The sequence below is a fragment of the Diprion similis genome, chromosome 6 (genome assembly GCF_021155765.1).
Source record: "Diprion similis isolate iyDipSimi1 chromosome 6, iyDipSimi1.1, whole genome shotgun sequence".
Classification (NCBI taxonomy): Eukaryota; Metazoa; Arthropoda; class Insecta; order Hymenoptera; family Diprionidae; genus Diprion; species Diprion similis.
This window is the reverse complement of record NC_060110.1, coordinates 11,499,559-11,514,767: the sequence shown is the minus strand read 5'-3', so window position 1 is coordinate 11,514,767 and position 15,209 is coordinate 11,499,559. Positions and strand designations below refer to the sequence as shown.

Here is a 15,209-nt window from a genome sequence, read left to right as displayed (position 1 = left end):
ATAAAAAAAAGTAAAATTACATCGTGCATTTAAAACACATTTTACGAATGATATCACTTTGAATAAATAGCAGCCATAACTACAATTAACTATAAATTTTGAGTATTCAAGTATCTGCAGTAATCACGAATGATGCAGACTGACATTATTCCTGCTACCGAGTCGAGGTTTGCCTTGTCATCATGAATCGAAATATTGAAAATAATCCACCTTAAGACTATTGCTATCCAACTTCCGTATGTTGAGAAATGATAAGACGGATTCCAGTGTCACGAGATAAAAAGAAGTCGCTATCTTTGAACATCACTTGGTAACAGTTATATTAGAATAGTCAGAAGCTGTAGCCATGCTTGTCGAAACGGTCGCCTCGCTGTCGTGTTACAATGCAACCGCCTACCTGTTGGAGGCACTTTTTCTGAGCACATGTCTTGCAAACTGTGGTATTACTTCGATAAAAGATGGAGCGATTCCTGCGGGCGAAGACTGGATACGTCCGGAAACGACGATACCTCAGGGAACACTCAGAGGTATAAACATGGTCACACACCACGGTAGAAGATTCTTCGCCTTCAAGGGAATCCCGTTTGCTGAGCCGCCGGTTGGGGATCTTAGGTTTGTCATAATAACTTAGTGTAGAAATTAACAGTTTCCGCATACACCGGAAACAAACCATCATCAATCTACTGTAGGTCAACTATACATCAGTTCCTTGATTTTTATACAAGGTCACTCAGCGACTGCTGATACTGATACTGCTATCGCAACAACCATAATTCATCGGTCAAGTATCGAAATGATATTCTGTGGATACAAGTCACAAACATTAATCAAATATAGACTCATGATAACAAGATTTTTTATTGGAATACAAATAACTTTCCAGCGCGGTAAAAGTTTTTTAATTTCACCAGTGTGAATTATATTTTGCATTCTGAAATAGTAGAAGGGGGCAAAATACTTCCAGTCTGTACATTATTTTGCGGATCACGTTTCCTTGGGTAGAATTTGTTTTACCGTTGTTTTAGAATAATTCAACTCGACCGCCCTCAAAAACCTCAGCATTTTTTTTTGAACATTGGGGATTTTGTTGTACCATGTGAAAATACGAGACATGATTTTTCTGAAGACTGTTTGGCTTTCCATTTGGAAGTCTTCAATAGCCAAAACATGGCAATTCTTACAATCTAAGAATCCTTAATGGATAATATCCCGGGGTTAATAAGTTACATCACCAAAAACAGCGTCACGATTAGGTTCACCTGAACTCAAACTTTTGGGAAACAAATTTTAAGAAATTTTCGAATTACGTTTCGATTGTCAAAAGTAATTCTGAAAGAGAACATTCGATGTTTCGACAAGTTGGAAATATTGTTTATTTCTATGTTCCTTTCAAATTCTTTGATGCAAGCGAAAAGTTTCGAATGCTTGCTCAAGATGGTATCTTCAGCGTATCAGAAGGTCTAATTTTATCAGTTCGTAAAAACGTCACAATTTATCACTGAGGATCTCGGGTGATGATTTTTACATATTTTTCCATTGGTGGGGTACTGCTTTTTGATTGGCAAGTGGATTAGATATCGATTTATCAAAAATGGGGCTATACGACGAATAAAATGGAATTTCGTATAATCAGTTAGTGATATGCAGATGTTTCACTTGTTTCATGTTTACTAATGAGTAGTATTTTTTTTTATTGCTTACAGAGGTATTATCATCCCTATATCGGGTTTTCACACTGCCTTCTGTATAAGGTATAGAAAATTAATGAATAAATTAATGGATGAATGGAAAACCCGAGTGTCTTTTATAGATGTGGCCGATGGATATTCAGCAGCGAGCCCAACTTTTGGTGAATTGGAATTGAATTCATTTGCCAGTCAAAAGATTGAGGACAAATCTAATAATCATATTGTTTTTGTTGATATGACTTTCCGATTCAGAAAAATTGCATAAATTATGACTGCTAGAAACTTAGATTAGGGAAACGGAAAATTTTGAGATAATATTCAGCAGAGATAGTCTTACACGGTATGAAAAATCCCAAATTGGGGGGGGGGGGGGGGGTATTGAGGAGCGGATGTTAGTCGAAATGAACTCCCCCCCCACGCAGGTAGCAGTGTAATTATGTAGGGGTGTATTAATGTTAACTGTTGAATCCCTTTCCAAAAACCATTTAAAATATTTAAATGAAGAACTAAAGTCATCGAAGTCACATACCATGTTAATTGAGGTAAAGCAGCTTGGCATCATGATTGGCAGTTTCAACGTTAAGAAAATTGAACAGCCGAACGAGGTTATGGGACAAACCAGATTTCCGTTCTTCTGATCCAGGTTTAAGCAAGCTGTACCGGCTGGTCCTTGGAATGGGATTCTAGACGCTGGCAGTAATCCCAACGCGTGCATTCAACGGGAATACGAGCTCTTTGGGGACGAAGACTGCCTTTATCTCAATATTTATACTCCACGGGTATGCTATCGCGTTGCGTCGCTCTTTACTTTTTACTGGAAGTAGTGTTGCCATTACTTCCTCTTTGCCACCTAGGCAGGAAAGTTGTACAATTAACGAGCGTAAAGAACTTTGTTTACGATCACTGTGTAATATACACTGGACAGAATGTGAAGTGCAACCAATTCGAATCTGTCGGATAACTGTAAGATTTTTTTACGACTTTGAAACACGTGGAAAAAAGTTCATGTGAAAAAACGAAAAATGACAGCGTAACGATCTTGAGTTCAATTATTCACTTTTACATCATGTTAATTACGAGGAAGTCGCAAAGTAGAGTTGAATGAATCTGGGTATGATTGAAATATCAGTTTCGTGTTTATTGTGAGGTGATAGGTCTGAAAGGTGAAAACCAAGTGTACAGTTCAGAAGATTGATAGGAAGTGAAGTGGAATGATCAGAGCGAAAGCGAGTGAGTGCGGAAATTAAAGTGAAGGTCAGGATTCGGGGAATGAGAGAGGATGTGCGAATCACGAGACATTGTTTAATCGAATGAAACGAATATGTTTCCAGATGAAAAATACGTCGAATGGGTTGTGGGTGCGAAGAGATTGAGTACGTAATAACAGAAAATTACATGCGTCAGACAACACCAAGCCAATGTCAAAAGATTCATATCTTTTCTGGAATTCTGTTGTCATTGTTCTGTTGAAATCGTAAGGCACGTATTATTTCAGAAAAGATTCAAATTCACTTTTTCACAGTTTTTTACTCAGTTGATGATGCTCGACACATCGAACGTATTCCTGATTGTGTGTTCAAATAAAAACTAATGATCAAAAAACAACACTCTGACCTTTGACGACGCAGATGCATTGAAAAATACGACTCACAGCTAGAACTTCATTACCGAATTTCCCGTGATTTTGCAGGACGAGACAAAAATACGTACATTTTTCGAATTTACGGTGTAGGTAATCAACTCGTGACTGGCGACAAGAAACAATGTAAATAAGATCAAACTGTCACAGAAACTTTTTTGCGACGGCGTTGTAATTTATTTCGTTATTTTTCTCATGTACTGTTACTAATGAAATATCCGGTTCGTGAACAAAAAAGAAAACTTCAATTTTTATACGATGTCTGAAAAGAGTTTTGAACAAAAAAATCATCTGATCTATGCTCTGAAACTCGACTCATGTTTCGTCGGTCGTTATATTGAACAACACAATGGGGTAAACGACAAATGGTCATATTCGCAATTCACGTTTAATTTGTTGCTTTCCATGATAGCGTATTATTAAAAAATTCTAATAGATAGTCTTTTATTCTTGTTAAAGTTATTACAATACTTCACTCGGTGTGAAAGTTGATAAACACATTGAAGGCATTATTTTCGTGTATGATCGTAGATTCCGACGGCCAAAAATTCGACGTTACTGCCAGTGATGGTCTACATGTATGGTGGACAATTCAAATTTGGAACGAGCACTCCTGAGCGATGGAGTCCCCGGTTCCTCCTTGATAAGGACGTAGTGCTCCTCGTCCCCAATTATCGTTTCGGAATACTAGGATTTCTGACTACGGGTGACGAAGTATCACCGGGAAACAATCAACTGAAAGACATAGTTCAAGCTTTGAAATGGACCCAAGAAAACATCAAGTATTTTGGTGGTGATCCCGATCAAGTCACAATCTTCGGTGGAAGTTCGGGTGCCAATAACGTCCAATTCTTAACGTTATCTCCTTTGACAAAAGGTGAGGAGATCCCGCTGATTTTGGCAAGATACATGATGATCCTTCTGTAATAAACAAGTCATGTATAGCTCACGATTAAGCCAAAATTGATGGCTTTGGAAAATAACCATCCAATTATTTACAGGACTCTTTCACAGGTACATGACACATAGCGGAACAGCAATCACCCCAATAGCTCCAGAACCGTGGTCGGTGGCTGCCCATCGCGTAACTAAGTTGGGCGAATACCTTGGTTGTTCAACCGATACGTCGACCATCCTTCTCGATTGTCTGAGAAGTTTCAACGGGTCGTATCTGTACGATACCGAGATCGTGCTGAGGGAAATGAAATTATTCACTTTCATGGGCTGGATTCCAGTAATCGAGCCTGATGTAGAAGGCGCGTTGCTTACGGATACTCCGGCGAATCTTCTCGCCGCCGACAAAAAACGTGATATACCTTGGGTGTCCCTTGTCACTCGGGATGAAGGAATTGTTGTTACAGCAGGCAAGTATGGGGGGGGGGGGGAGGGGGAGGCACGACGGCCTCCCTCAAAAATTGAGTAGACACCGTTTCTACAGAATCGTTTCTACAGAGTTCGTTTCTAAAGAATTACTTTAGGTCTGTATCCATAGAGATTCTCCTGAAAAGTCGTCTCTACAAATGAATTCTCTTAGATTGCTCGATTCTACAGAACAAATGGGAAAAGCCTGATTCTAACCAGAATGTTTCTACAGAATTGCGACCTGCAGTTCGTTCCTACAGAATTCCGCTCTGGAAGTTCGTTTCTATAGAATTTTGATTTGGAAGTTCGATTCTAGAGAATTCGGTCCTGGCAGTTCGTTTATACAGAATTCGGTCATGGAAGTTCGTTTTCCGGCGTCTTCGTCCAAAATCACATACATATAGCAGCGTATTGCCGTTGCTATCAGAAGCCTAGTGAAGCGAAGAGGGTAGGATTAGCCACACGCTAATCTGGAATTGATGATACACTTGCGGGATTTTCGTTCTCTGTCACTCTAACGCCTTTGCGCTACATCTATCTTTATCTGGCTACTCGGCTTTGACGAACATAATGCTAAAGGATAGGCAGTGCGCTTTTCAGGAGTATATTCTCCAAGATTTTTCGTCAGTAATCCGTGATCCTACATTCCACCAGCATCTAGCTGTCTGTACGTCTATACTTGCCCGGATAAAAATTTAAAATAGGCGCTAGAAATACCCTGTCTAGTTTCCTTTCTTTCTAGTCAGTTGATCGGCAGAAAAAGTGTCGACTTACTGTGACGAAATGTAACGAAATGTTGCCTAGTGACTGTCTAAAGCCAAATCGAGATTTGACGAGTTCGCTCTGGCTAGTTTATCTGGAATAGGTCTGATCAGTATCTGGTCCAGCTTTGCCGACTTCGACCAAGCCAATAAATACTCATCTGGCTCTAGCTAGAAGCCAGGCAAACTGGTCAATTATCGGCACGGGTGACTCCCTCACAGATATGAAACCTACAGCTGTGAGGCAATGTATTTATTATTTTTTATACAACTTGTACCGTTCCCGTTTTCAGAGTATTACGACAGGCCAGATCTTGCTGAGGGATTCTTAAACAACATCGAGTTTTTCTTGCTGAAAATATTCAAACATGACACTTGGGCACCTGATGCAGCAGCCTACACTGCTGCTCTTAAGTCGTTCTATAACTTAAACGATCCAACTGCTGACAGAAAATCGGTGGGTGTTGCAAAACCAGAGAGATAACTGCTGCAAGCTTCCAAAATTATTTTTACTCTCTGTCTTGCTTTCAGCTGCTGATTAACTTGACGAAACTTATAACTGACGCTTTGTATATTTATCCTGCCTATCAAGAAGTTGAGCAGCATGCAGCACATGCAGCGTACAAGAATCCGGTTTACCTATGCACTTTTGACTACAGAGGTGCTTTCAGCTACAGCTACAAATTTAGTCACGGTAACACAGAGGATTGGGGTGCGTCGCACGGTGACGAGCTGATTTATCTCCTTCCTGGACCAAAGGAAATGTTTGGACCTCCAGGCACTGAATTCACTGAAACTGACTTGAGAATTGTTGATGCAATGGTAGAGCTATGGACGTCGTTTGCTACGAATGGGTGAATATCAAGCTACGAGCAGGTGAAACCAATCGCATCGCCACTTCTTGTTTGATAACTATATTCAACGATGAAACATGTTTCAGGTTGCCGACTACTGCAGCTCTGAATGGCAACGTGATTTGGGAACCATACTCATCGGGTAAAAAATATCTTCAGATCGGAAATGGATCCGATGCTAGAGTTGAGGTTAAAAGTGGTTTTCACGAAGAGCGAATGCGGTTTTGGGAAAAGTTCTACGCTGGTACATTATAGATTCAGATATCACAGCCGCTCATCCATACCCTTGATTTTTTTATTTGAAGTATTGAATCACAGGCTACTCGTAAGGGGGAATGAAAGGGATGTGGAGATGATATAATCATGGGATGCCCACTTTGACTTGCGTAATTGAGTTATGATACATATTATATCCTGACTGATTTTAAAATGAATATTAAAAATGATCCACACTATACGTATAGTCGTTGAAAACTCGCGTCACAGGCCTCAGGATGCAAATATGAAAACATTGCTTCGTGTTGGCCCCCACCACCTTCCAAGCAACGTATATGTAAGTCGTAAGAGTAAGTTAATCAACCATTTATGTAATTAAGTAACAATCATAATTGTATTACATAATGTGTCTATTCAAACGTTTACTTTTTACTGATCCATTAGCCACAAATCGTGCATGCAACTGTTTGTTATTATTACAAGTGTTACATTGAAATAATAATATCTGCCCCCGAATTTTTTTTCAGTTCTTTAAAGCTTAACAATCCTGCGTTTTTATTCCGTAACTTAGTTACAGTATTGTGAATTTTGATCGAGCAACACGTTGCACTGAGTTCTCTTTAGACTGTTGTCACCAAAAATTGTCGATTATAGCTTCTGTTCTTTCGTGTAAAGTTTTTGACATTAACAACAACGCGTGATATTTCAGACTTCATAGGAAATGGTCCTGAAAATTTGATTCAAATGGATGAATGGAAATGCCTTTGATTCCATCCGAAATGAGAAATTCAAGAAGAGTAATAACAATGAATTATGCAACGTGAAATGATACGCATAGTGCGAATATTCATATTTTGCCTAAGAATTGAGACATACCTTGTTACTTGTACTTTCATTTGTGCCCGCATTATTTCTCTTGGTAAGGATACACACGCTCATGTTACGTTCTGTTGTGCACGAAGATGGTACGCGGATGTTCTCTTTCAAGAACAGCTGTTGGATAATTGACTTGAGATCTGCAGCTTTGATACTTCTCGCTATATCTATTATAGCCAACCGCCTCTATTAAAAAGATGTCACAAACACTGTTGAATTACTACAATCACACGCTCTGTATTCTCGGTCTCTGGGCAGAGTTGCTACAAGCAGACACGCTTAGTCTTTATACGCACTTCGGTAAAGTATTTATGCAATCACAGCTAGATTCAAGCGCAAGGATTGATCCATCGCTTAAGACACTCACTGCAAATTGAAAGTTAAGCGGAGGCCTAGAAATTCCAGCACAATTCTGTTTCAGTAGGATAGAATTGTTGTGAATCATTGGCCACCGAATTCCGCATAAAATATGTGAACCGTTTGGACAGAGGCTTTTGACAAACGGCTTATTGAATACGTTCTCTGTTTCAAATATGAAATATAAAATACTTATTCAAATCCATTCGATATAAAAAAAAGTAAAATTACATCGTGCATTTAAAAGAGATTTTAAAAATGATATCACTTCGAATAAATAGCAGCCACAACTACAATCAACTATAAATTTTGAGTATTCAAGTATCTGCAGTAATCACGAATGACGCAGACCGACATTATTCCTGCTACCGAGTCGACGTTTGCCTTGTCATCACGAATCGAACGATTGGAAATATCTCACCTTACGACTATTGTTATCCAATTCTCGTATGTTGGGAAACGATAAGACGCAATTCAGTTTCACGAGATAAAAAGAAATCAGATTGTAATCTTTGAACATCACTTAATACCAGCTATATTGGATTAGTCAGAAGCTGTAATTATGTTTGTCGAAACGGTCGCTTCGCTGTCGTGTTACAATGCAACCGCCTACCTGTTGGAGGCACTTTTCCTGAGCACATGTCTTGCAAACTGTGGTATTACTTCGATAAAAGATGGAGCGATTCCTGCGGGCGAAGACTGGATTCGTCCGGAAACGACGATACCTCAGGGAACACTCAGAGGTATAAACATGGTCACACACCACGGTAGAAGATTCTTCGCCTTCAAGGGAATCCCGTTTGCTGAGCCGCCAGTTGGGGATCTTAGGTTTGTCATAATAACTTAGTGTAGAAATTAACAGTTTCCGCATACACCGGAAACAAACCATCACCAATCTACTGTAGGTTAACTATACATCAGTTCTTTGATTTTCATACAAGGTCACTCAGCGACTGCTGATACTGATACTGCTATCGCAACAACCATATTTCATTGGTCAAGTATCGAAATGATATTCTGTGGATACAAGTGACAAACATTAGTCAAATATAGACTCATTGTAACAAGATGTTTTGTTAGAATTCAAACAAATTCCACCAGTCTACATTATATTTTGCATTCTGAAATAGTACAAGAGGACAAAATATTTCCGTTCCGTATACTATTTTGTGCTCCACGTTTCCTTGTGCAAAATTTTTGTTACTGTTGTTTTAGAACAATCCAACTCGACCGCCCTCAAAAACCTCGGCATATTTTTTTTTTTTGCCGTTCCGGATTTTGTTACACCATGTGAAAATACCTAATTTGATCTTGTTCAAGACTGTTTGGCTATCCATTTCCAAGTTTTCAGTTGCGAAAATATTGCAATCCTTACAATGTAAGAATTTTTAATCGATAATATCCCGGGATCATTAAGTTGTATTGTCAAAAACAGCGTTATCATTAGTTATACCTGAACTCAAACTTTTAAGGAACAAATTTCAAGAAATTGTCGAATTGAGTTACGGTCGTCGAAAACTTGTTTTGAAAGATAATGTTCGATTCAAATTCTTCAATGCAAGCCAAAAATTTCGAATGCTTGCTCAAGATGGTGTCTTCGGCGGATCAGAAGTTTCAATTTTATCAGTTCGTTAAAACGTCACAATTTATCACTAAGAATCTCAGGTGATGATAGCTAGATATTTTACTGCTGGGTGGGGTACTGCTGTTTGACCTGCCAGTGTATTTGATTCCAATTTATAAAAAATGGGGCTATAAGACGAACAAAATGGAATTACACACAATCAGTTAGTGATATGCATATATGTTTGACTCTGTTTACGTTCACTATATTGGCTAGTACGATTTTTTTTTTATGCTACAGAGGTATTTTCATCGCTATTTCGGGTTTTCACACTCATGACCTCTGTATGAGATATGACAAATAAATGAATAATTAATGAATGAATGGAAAGCCCAGTTGTTTTTTATTAATTTGGCCGATGGATATTGAACGGCGATCCCGATTTTCGGTGAATTGGAATTCAATTCATTTGTCGGTCGAAAGATTTAAGACAAATATAATGATCATGTTGTTTTTGTTGGTATGACTTTCCAATCCGGAAAAGTTGCATGAATTTTGGCTGCCGAAAACTCAGGTGCCAGAAACCGAAAATTTTGGGTAGATAGCAGTGTAACTGTTGGAACCCTTTCCAAAGTTGGCTCTCCGATGGCCAAGCTATTTCTCGGGCACAAATAATGCCTGACTGAGCGACCTTAATAAAAAATCCCACTTTGCACGAGTTCGAATGTTTTTCTTTCATCGATGGTGGAAAATGATTGGATTTGACTCAATTCATAAGACATTCAAGTAAAGAACTCAAGTCACTGAAGTTAGATACCATGTTAATTGAGGTAAAGCACCTTGGCATCACGATTGGCAGTTTCAACGTTAAGAAAATTGAACAGCCGAACGAAGTTATGGGACAAACCAGATTTCCGTTCTTCTGATCCAGGTTTAAGCAAGCTGTACCGGCTGGTCCTTGGAATGGGATTCTAGACGCTGGCAGTAATCCCAACGCGTGCATTCAACGGGAATACGAGCTCTTTGGGGACGAAGACTGCCTTTATCTCAATATTTATACTCCACGGGTATGCTATCGCGTTGCGTCGCTCTTTACTTTTTACTGGAAGTAGTGTTGCCATTACTTCCTCTTTGCCACCTAGGCAGGAAAGTTGTACAATTAACGAGCGTAAAGAACTTTGTTTACGATCACTGTGTAATATACACTGGACAGAATGTGAAGTGCAACCAATTCGAATCTGTCGGATAACTGTAAGATTTTTTTACGACTTTGAAACACGTGGAAAAAAGTTCATGTGAAAAAACGAAAAATGACAGCGTAACGATCTTGAGTTCAATTATTCACTTTTACATCACGTTAATTACGAGGAAGTCGCAAAGTAGGGTTGAATGAATCTGGGTATGATTAAAATCTAAGTTTCGTGTTTATTGTGAGGCGATAGGTTTGAAAGGTGAAAAAGAAGTGTACAGTTCAGAAGATTGATAGGAAGTGAAGTGGAATGATCAGAGCGAGTGTGAGTGAGTGCAGAAATTGAAGTAAAGGTTAGGATTCAGGGAATGAGACAATACGTGCGAATCACGAGACGCTGTTTAGTCGAATGAAATGAAGATGCTTCCAGATAAGTGAGACGAAGAATATGTTGTGAGTGCGAAAAATCACATGCATCAGACAACACCAAGCCAATGTTGAAAAATTCATATCTTGCCTGGAAGTCTTCTGACATTGTTCCGTTGAAAACGTTGTAAGACACGTTTTATTTCAGAACGATGTCAATACGCTTAAACTGGCTCAGAAACTTTTTTGCAACAGCGCCGTCATTTATTTCGTTTCTTTTTTATGTATTGTTACGGAGGAAATATCCGGTTCGTGAATAAAAACAAAACCCCAATTCTCTTACGATGTCCGAATCTGAGAGTACACGGTTCGAAAAGAGTTTTGAGCTAAAAAAATCATCTAATCTATGCTCCGGCATTAGACTCATGTTTCGTCGATCGTTGTTTTGAACAACACACTTGGGGAAACGGCAAATAGCGATATTCGTAGTTTACGTCAAGTTTCTTGCTTTCCATGATAGCGTATTATCAAAGAATTCCGATAGATAGTTTTTTATTCTTGTTAGAGTTATTGCAACACTTTACTCGATGTTAGAGTTGATAAACAAAAGGACATCATTTTGATACATGTTCGTAGATTCCGTCGACCGAAAATTCGACGTTACTCCCAGTGATGGTCTACATCTATGGTGGACGATTCAAATGTGGAACGAGCACTCCTGAGCGATGGAGTCCACGGTTCCTTCTTGATAAGGACGTAGTGCTCCTCGTCCCCAATTATCGTTTTGGAATACTAGGATTTTTGACTACGGGTGACGAAGTATCACCGGGAAACAATCAATTGAAAGACATAGTTCAAGCTTTGAAATGGACCCAAGAAAACATCAAGTATTTTGGTGGCGATCCCGATCAAGTCACAATCTTTGGTGGAAGTTCGGCAGCCATTAACATTCAATTTTTAACGTTATCTCCGTTGACAAAAGGTGAGGAGGTCCAGCCGATACATGATGATCCTTCTGTAATAAACGAGTCATGGATAGCTCATAATTACGTCAAAAGTGCCGGTTTTGCTGGATCTCCACGTTCATGCTGAATTCACTTTCACTTCGGTGAATTCGTTATTATTACTAGCCTGGAAAATAATCACACAATTATTTACAGGACTCTATCATAGGTACATTACACAAAGCGGATCAACAGTCACCCCAATAGCTCCAGAACCGTGGTCGGTGGCTGCCCATCGCGTAACTAAGTTGGGCGAATACCTTGGTTGTTCAACCGATACGTCGACCATCCTTCTCGATTGTCTAAGAAGTTTCAACGGGTCATATCTGTACGATACCGAGATCGTGCTGAGGGAAATGAAATTATTCACTTTCTTGAGCTGGATTCCAGTAATCGAGCCTGATGTAGAAGGCGCGTTGCTTACGGATAGTCCAGCGAATCTTCTCGCCGCCGGCAAAAAACATGATATACCTTGGATGTCCCTCGCATCTCGGGATGAAGGACTTGTTGTTACAGCAGGCAAGTATTCATACCGCAAAACGAATCAATGGATATTTTCATAAACAGTAATCACATGCTCAACCGTTGTTTTAGACAACGTTAACTAGATCTTCCCTAACCAAAATCTCGCCGCTTGTCTGTGTCACGCAGCACAAGACAATCAGCTTATGGCATGTACAACAGACAAGCATTGTCCACGCTTTCTTACAGTTAGGAAATGACTCATCACGAAATAGCATGTACCGCTTTCTCGTGAATACAGGACCCCACTCACACATTTCCGGCATCTTCATCCAAGATCACATAATATATATGGCAGCGTATTGCCGTTGCTATCAGAAGCCTAGTGAAGCGAAGAGGGTAGGATTAGTCACAAGCTAATATGGAAACGATGATACACTTGAGGGCTTTTTGTTCTCTGTCACTAATGCTAGTACAATATTAATGGAATAAAAGGATAGGCAGTGCGCTGTCCGGGAATATATTCTCTTTGTAGGATCTTTTATCAGTAAACCGTAATCCTACATTCCGCCAGCATCTATCTGTCTGTACATCTATACTTCCCCAAGTAGAAATTTAATCCTGTCCAGTTTTTCTTATTTTTAGCCGGTTGATGGGCAGAAAAAGTGTCCAATTCCAGAATAGGGTGTAACGAAATGTTGCCTAGTGCCGTTCTATTGCCAAATCGAGATTTCAGCTTTGCCGACTTCGACCTGGCGGGTAAATACTACTCATCTGGCTCTGGCTAGAAGCCAAGCAAACTGGTCAAGTTTCTACACGGATGACACCATCACAGACATGCACTCCACATTTGTTGGGCAATGTATTATTTTTCTTCTTTCATACAACTTGTACCGTTCCCGTTTTCAGAGTACTACGACAGGCCAGATCTAGCTGAGAGATTTTTAAACAGCGTCGAGACTTTCCTGCTACAAATGTTCAGATATGACACTTGGGCACCTGATGCAGCAGCCTACACTGCTGCTGTTAAGTCGTTCTATAACTTAAACGATCCAACTGCTGACAGAAGATCGGTAGGTCTTGCAAAGCCAGAAAGATGATTGCTGCAAGCTTTTAATAGTATATTAATCTCTGTCTTGCTTTCAGCTACTGAATCACTTTACGAAGCTCATTACTGACGCTTTGTATATTTATCCCGTCTATCAAGAAATTGAGCAGCATGTAGCAGATGCAGCGTACAAGAATCCGGTTTACCTATGCGCTTTTGACTACAGGGGTGCTTTCAGCTACAGCTACTATTATAGTGGAGGTAACGCAGAGGATTTGGGTGTAGCACACAGTGACGATTTGAATTATCTCCTTCCTGGACCAAAGGAAATGTTTGGACCTCCAGGCACTGAATTCACTGAAACTGACTTGAGAATTGTTGATGCAATGGTAGAGCTATGGACGTCGTTTGCTACGAATGGGTGAATATCAAGCTACGAGCAGGTGAAACCAATCGCATCGCCACTTCTTGTTTGATAACTATATTCAACGATGAAACATGTTTCAGGTTGCCGACTACTGCAGCTCTGAATGGCAACGTGATTTGGGAACCATACTCATCGGGTAAAAAATATCTTCAGATCGGAAATGGATCCGATGCTAGAGTTGAGGTTAAAAGTGGTTTTCACGAAGAGCGAATGCAGTTTTGGAAAAAGTTCTACGCTGGTACATTATAGATTAAGATATCACAGCCGCTCATCCATACCCTTGATTTTTTTATTTGAAGTATTGAATCACAGGCTACTCGTAAGGGGGAATAAAAGGGATGTGGTAAAAATATATATAAGGGACGTCCACTTCGACGTACGTACTTAAATTATGATACTTATTATATCCTGACCGATTTCAAAATTAATTGCTGGCCCCCGCCACCTTCCAAGCAACGTATATGTGCATGCGACTTTGCCTAACGAGTATGAGTGCGAGTAAGTCGATCAACCATCTATGTAATTAAGTTACAATCATAATTGTCGTACGTACTGTGTATATTCGAACGTTTATTCTTTTTTGTAACATCTGCATGAAAAGTGTCATTTTCGAGGGTCGTGTAGCGTGCGTCAAGTGCCTTATTCCTGTATAATAGAGTTGGCGCATGCGCGCATTCGATATGCTCTATTTCCCGGTGCGGAAGATTCGTAGCGCATGCGCACATTCGATATGCTCTATTTCCCGGTGCGGAAGATTCGTAGCGCATGTGCACATTCGATAAGCTCTATTTCCCGGTGCGGAAGATTCGTAGCGCATGCGCACATTCGATATGCTCTATTTCTCGGTGCAGCGTATTCTTGTCACCTCGCGCCCCCGGACCTCGCCTTGCCTCGCGCGCGGCACTCTATACAATTCGACGTTGGTTTGCCTCTGTCGGCTCGTGCAGCAAACTCCACACTCTTCAGATATCGCCTGCTTCACGCACTAGCTACACAATATACTATATTGATTTAATTAATGAATTATTTTCACTGTACTGGATTCAACAGTGTTGTTAGCTCTCTACACCACGAAATGATCGCACAACTATTTACAGGACTTTCGACGCACAGTGCATCGACGCTATTCTCAATAGCACCAGAAGAGCGTTAGACAGAAAATTGGTTGGTGTTAAAAGACTAATGGGCAATGTGCAAGTTTCCAAAATTGATATTCTCTTTCTTTTTCTTTTTTTTTTTTTTGCTTTCGGCTATTGATGAACTTAAGGGGATGCCCTAGTTAACCAACGCTGCCCCAGTCGACGATTTCGACGTTGTTGTGTGTATGATCAAAAATATCGATGTCCACGTATCTCAAATGCAAAAAAGGGCTAACACCCTCATTCTATACGTAATT

General features: G+C 39.9%; 2 protein-coding genes across 2 annotated transcripts; both read left to right on the top strand.

Moving 5' to 3' along the window:
- The first annotated feature begins 303 nt into the window (after nt 1-303).
- On the top strand, nt 304-6,851 carry LOC124407586 (esterase E4-like). The gene is made up of 7 exons (XM_046883868.1): nt 304-612; nt 2,332-2,467; nt 3,859-4,204; nt 4,329-4,691; nt 5,744-5,907; nt 5,982-6,304; nt 6,391-6,851. The coding sequence occupies exons 1-7, from the start codon at nt 347-349 to the stop codon at nt 6,557-6,559; spliced, it is 1,767 nt and encodes a 588-aa protein (XP_046739824.1). The 5' UTR covers nt 304-346; the 3' UTR covers nt 6,560-6,851.
- Nucleotides 6,852-8,313: 1,462 nt separating this feature from the next.
- LOC124407619 (juvenile hormone esterase-like) lies at nt 8,314-14,062 on the top strand. The gene is made up of 7 exons (XM_046883916.1): nt 8,314-8,581; nt 10,249-10,384; nt 11,509-11,854; nt 12,033-12,395; nt 13,248-13,411; nt 13,485-13,807; nt 13,894-14,062. Exons 1-7 carry the CDS (start codon nt 8,316-8,318, stop codon nt 14,060-14,062), a joined length of 1,767 nt encoding a protein of 588 aa, XP_046739872.1. The 5' UTR covers nt 8,314-8,315.
- Nucleotides 14,063-15,209: the final 1,147 nt, after the last annotated feature.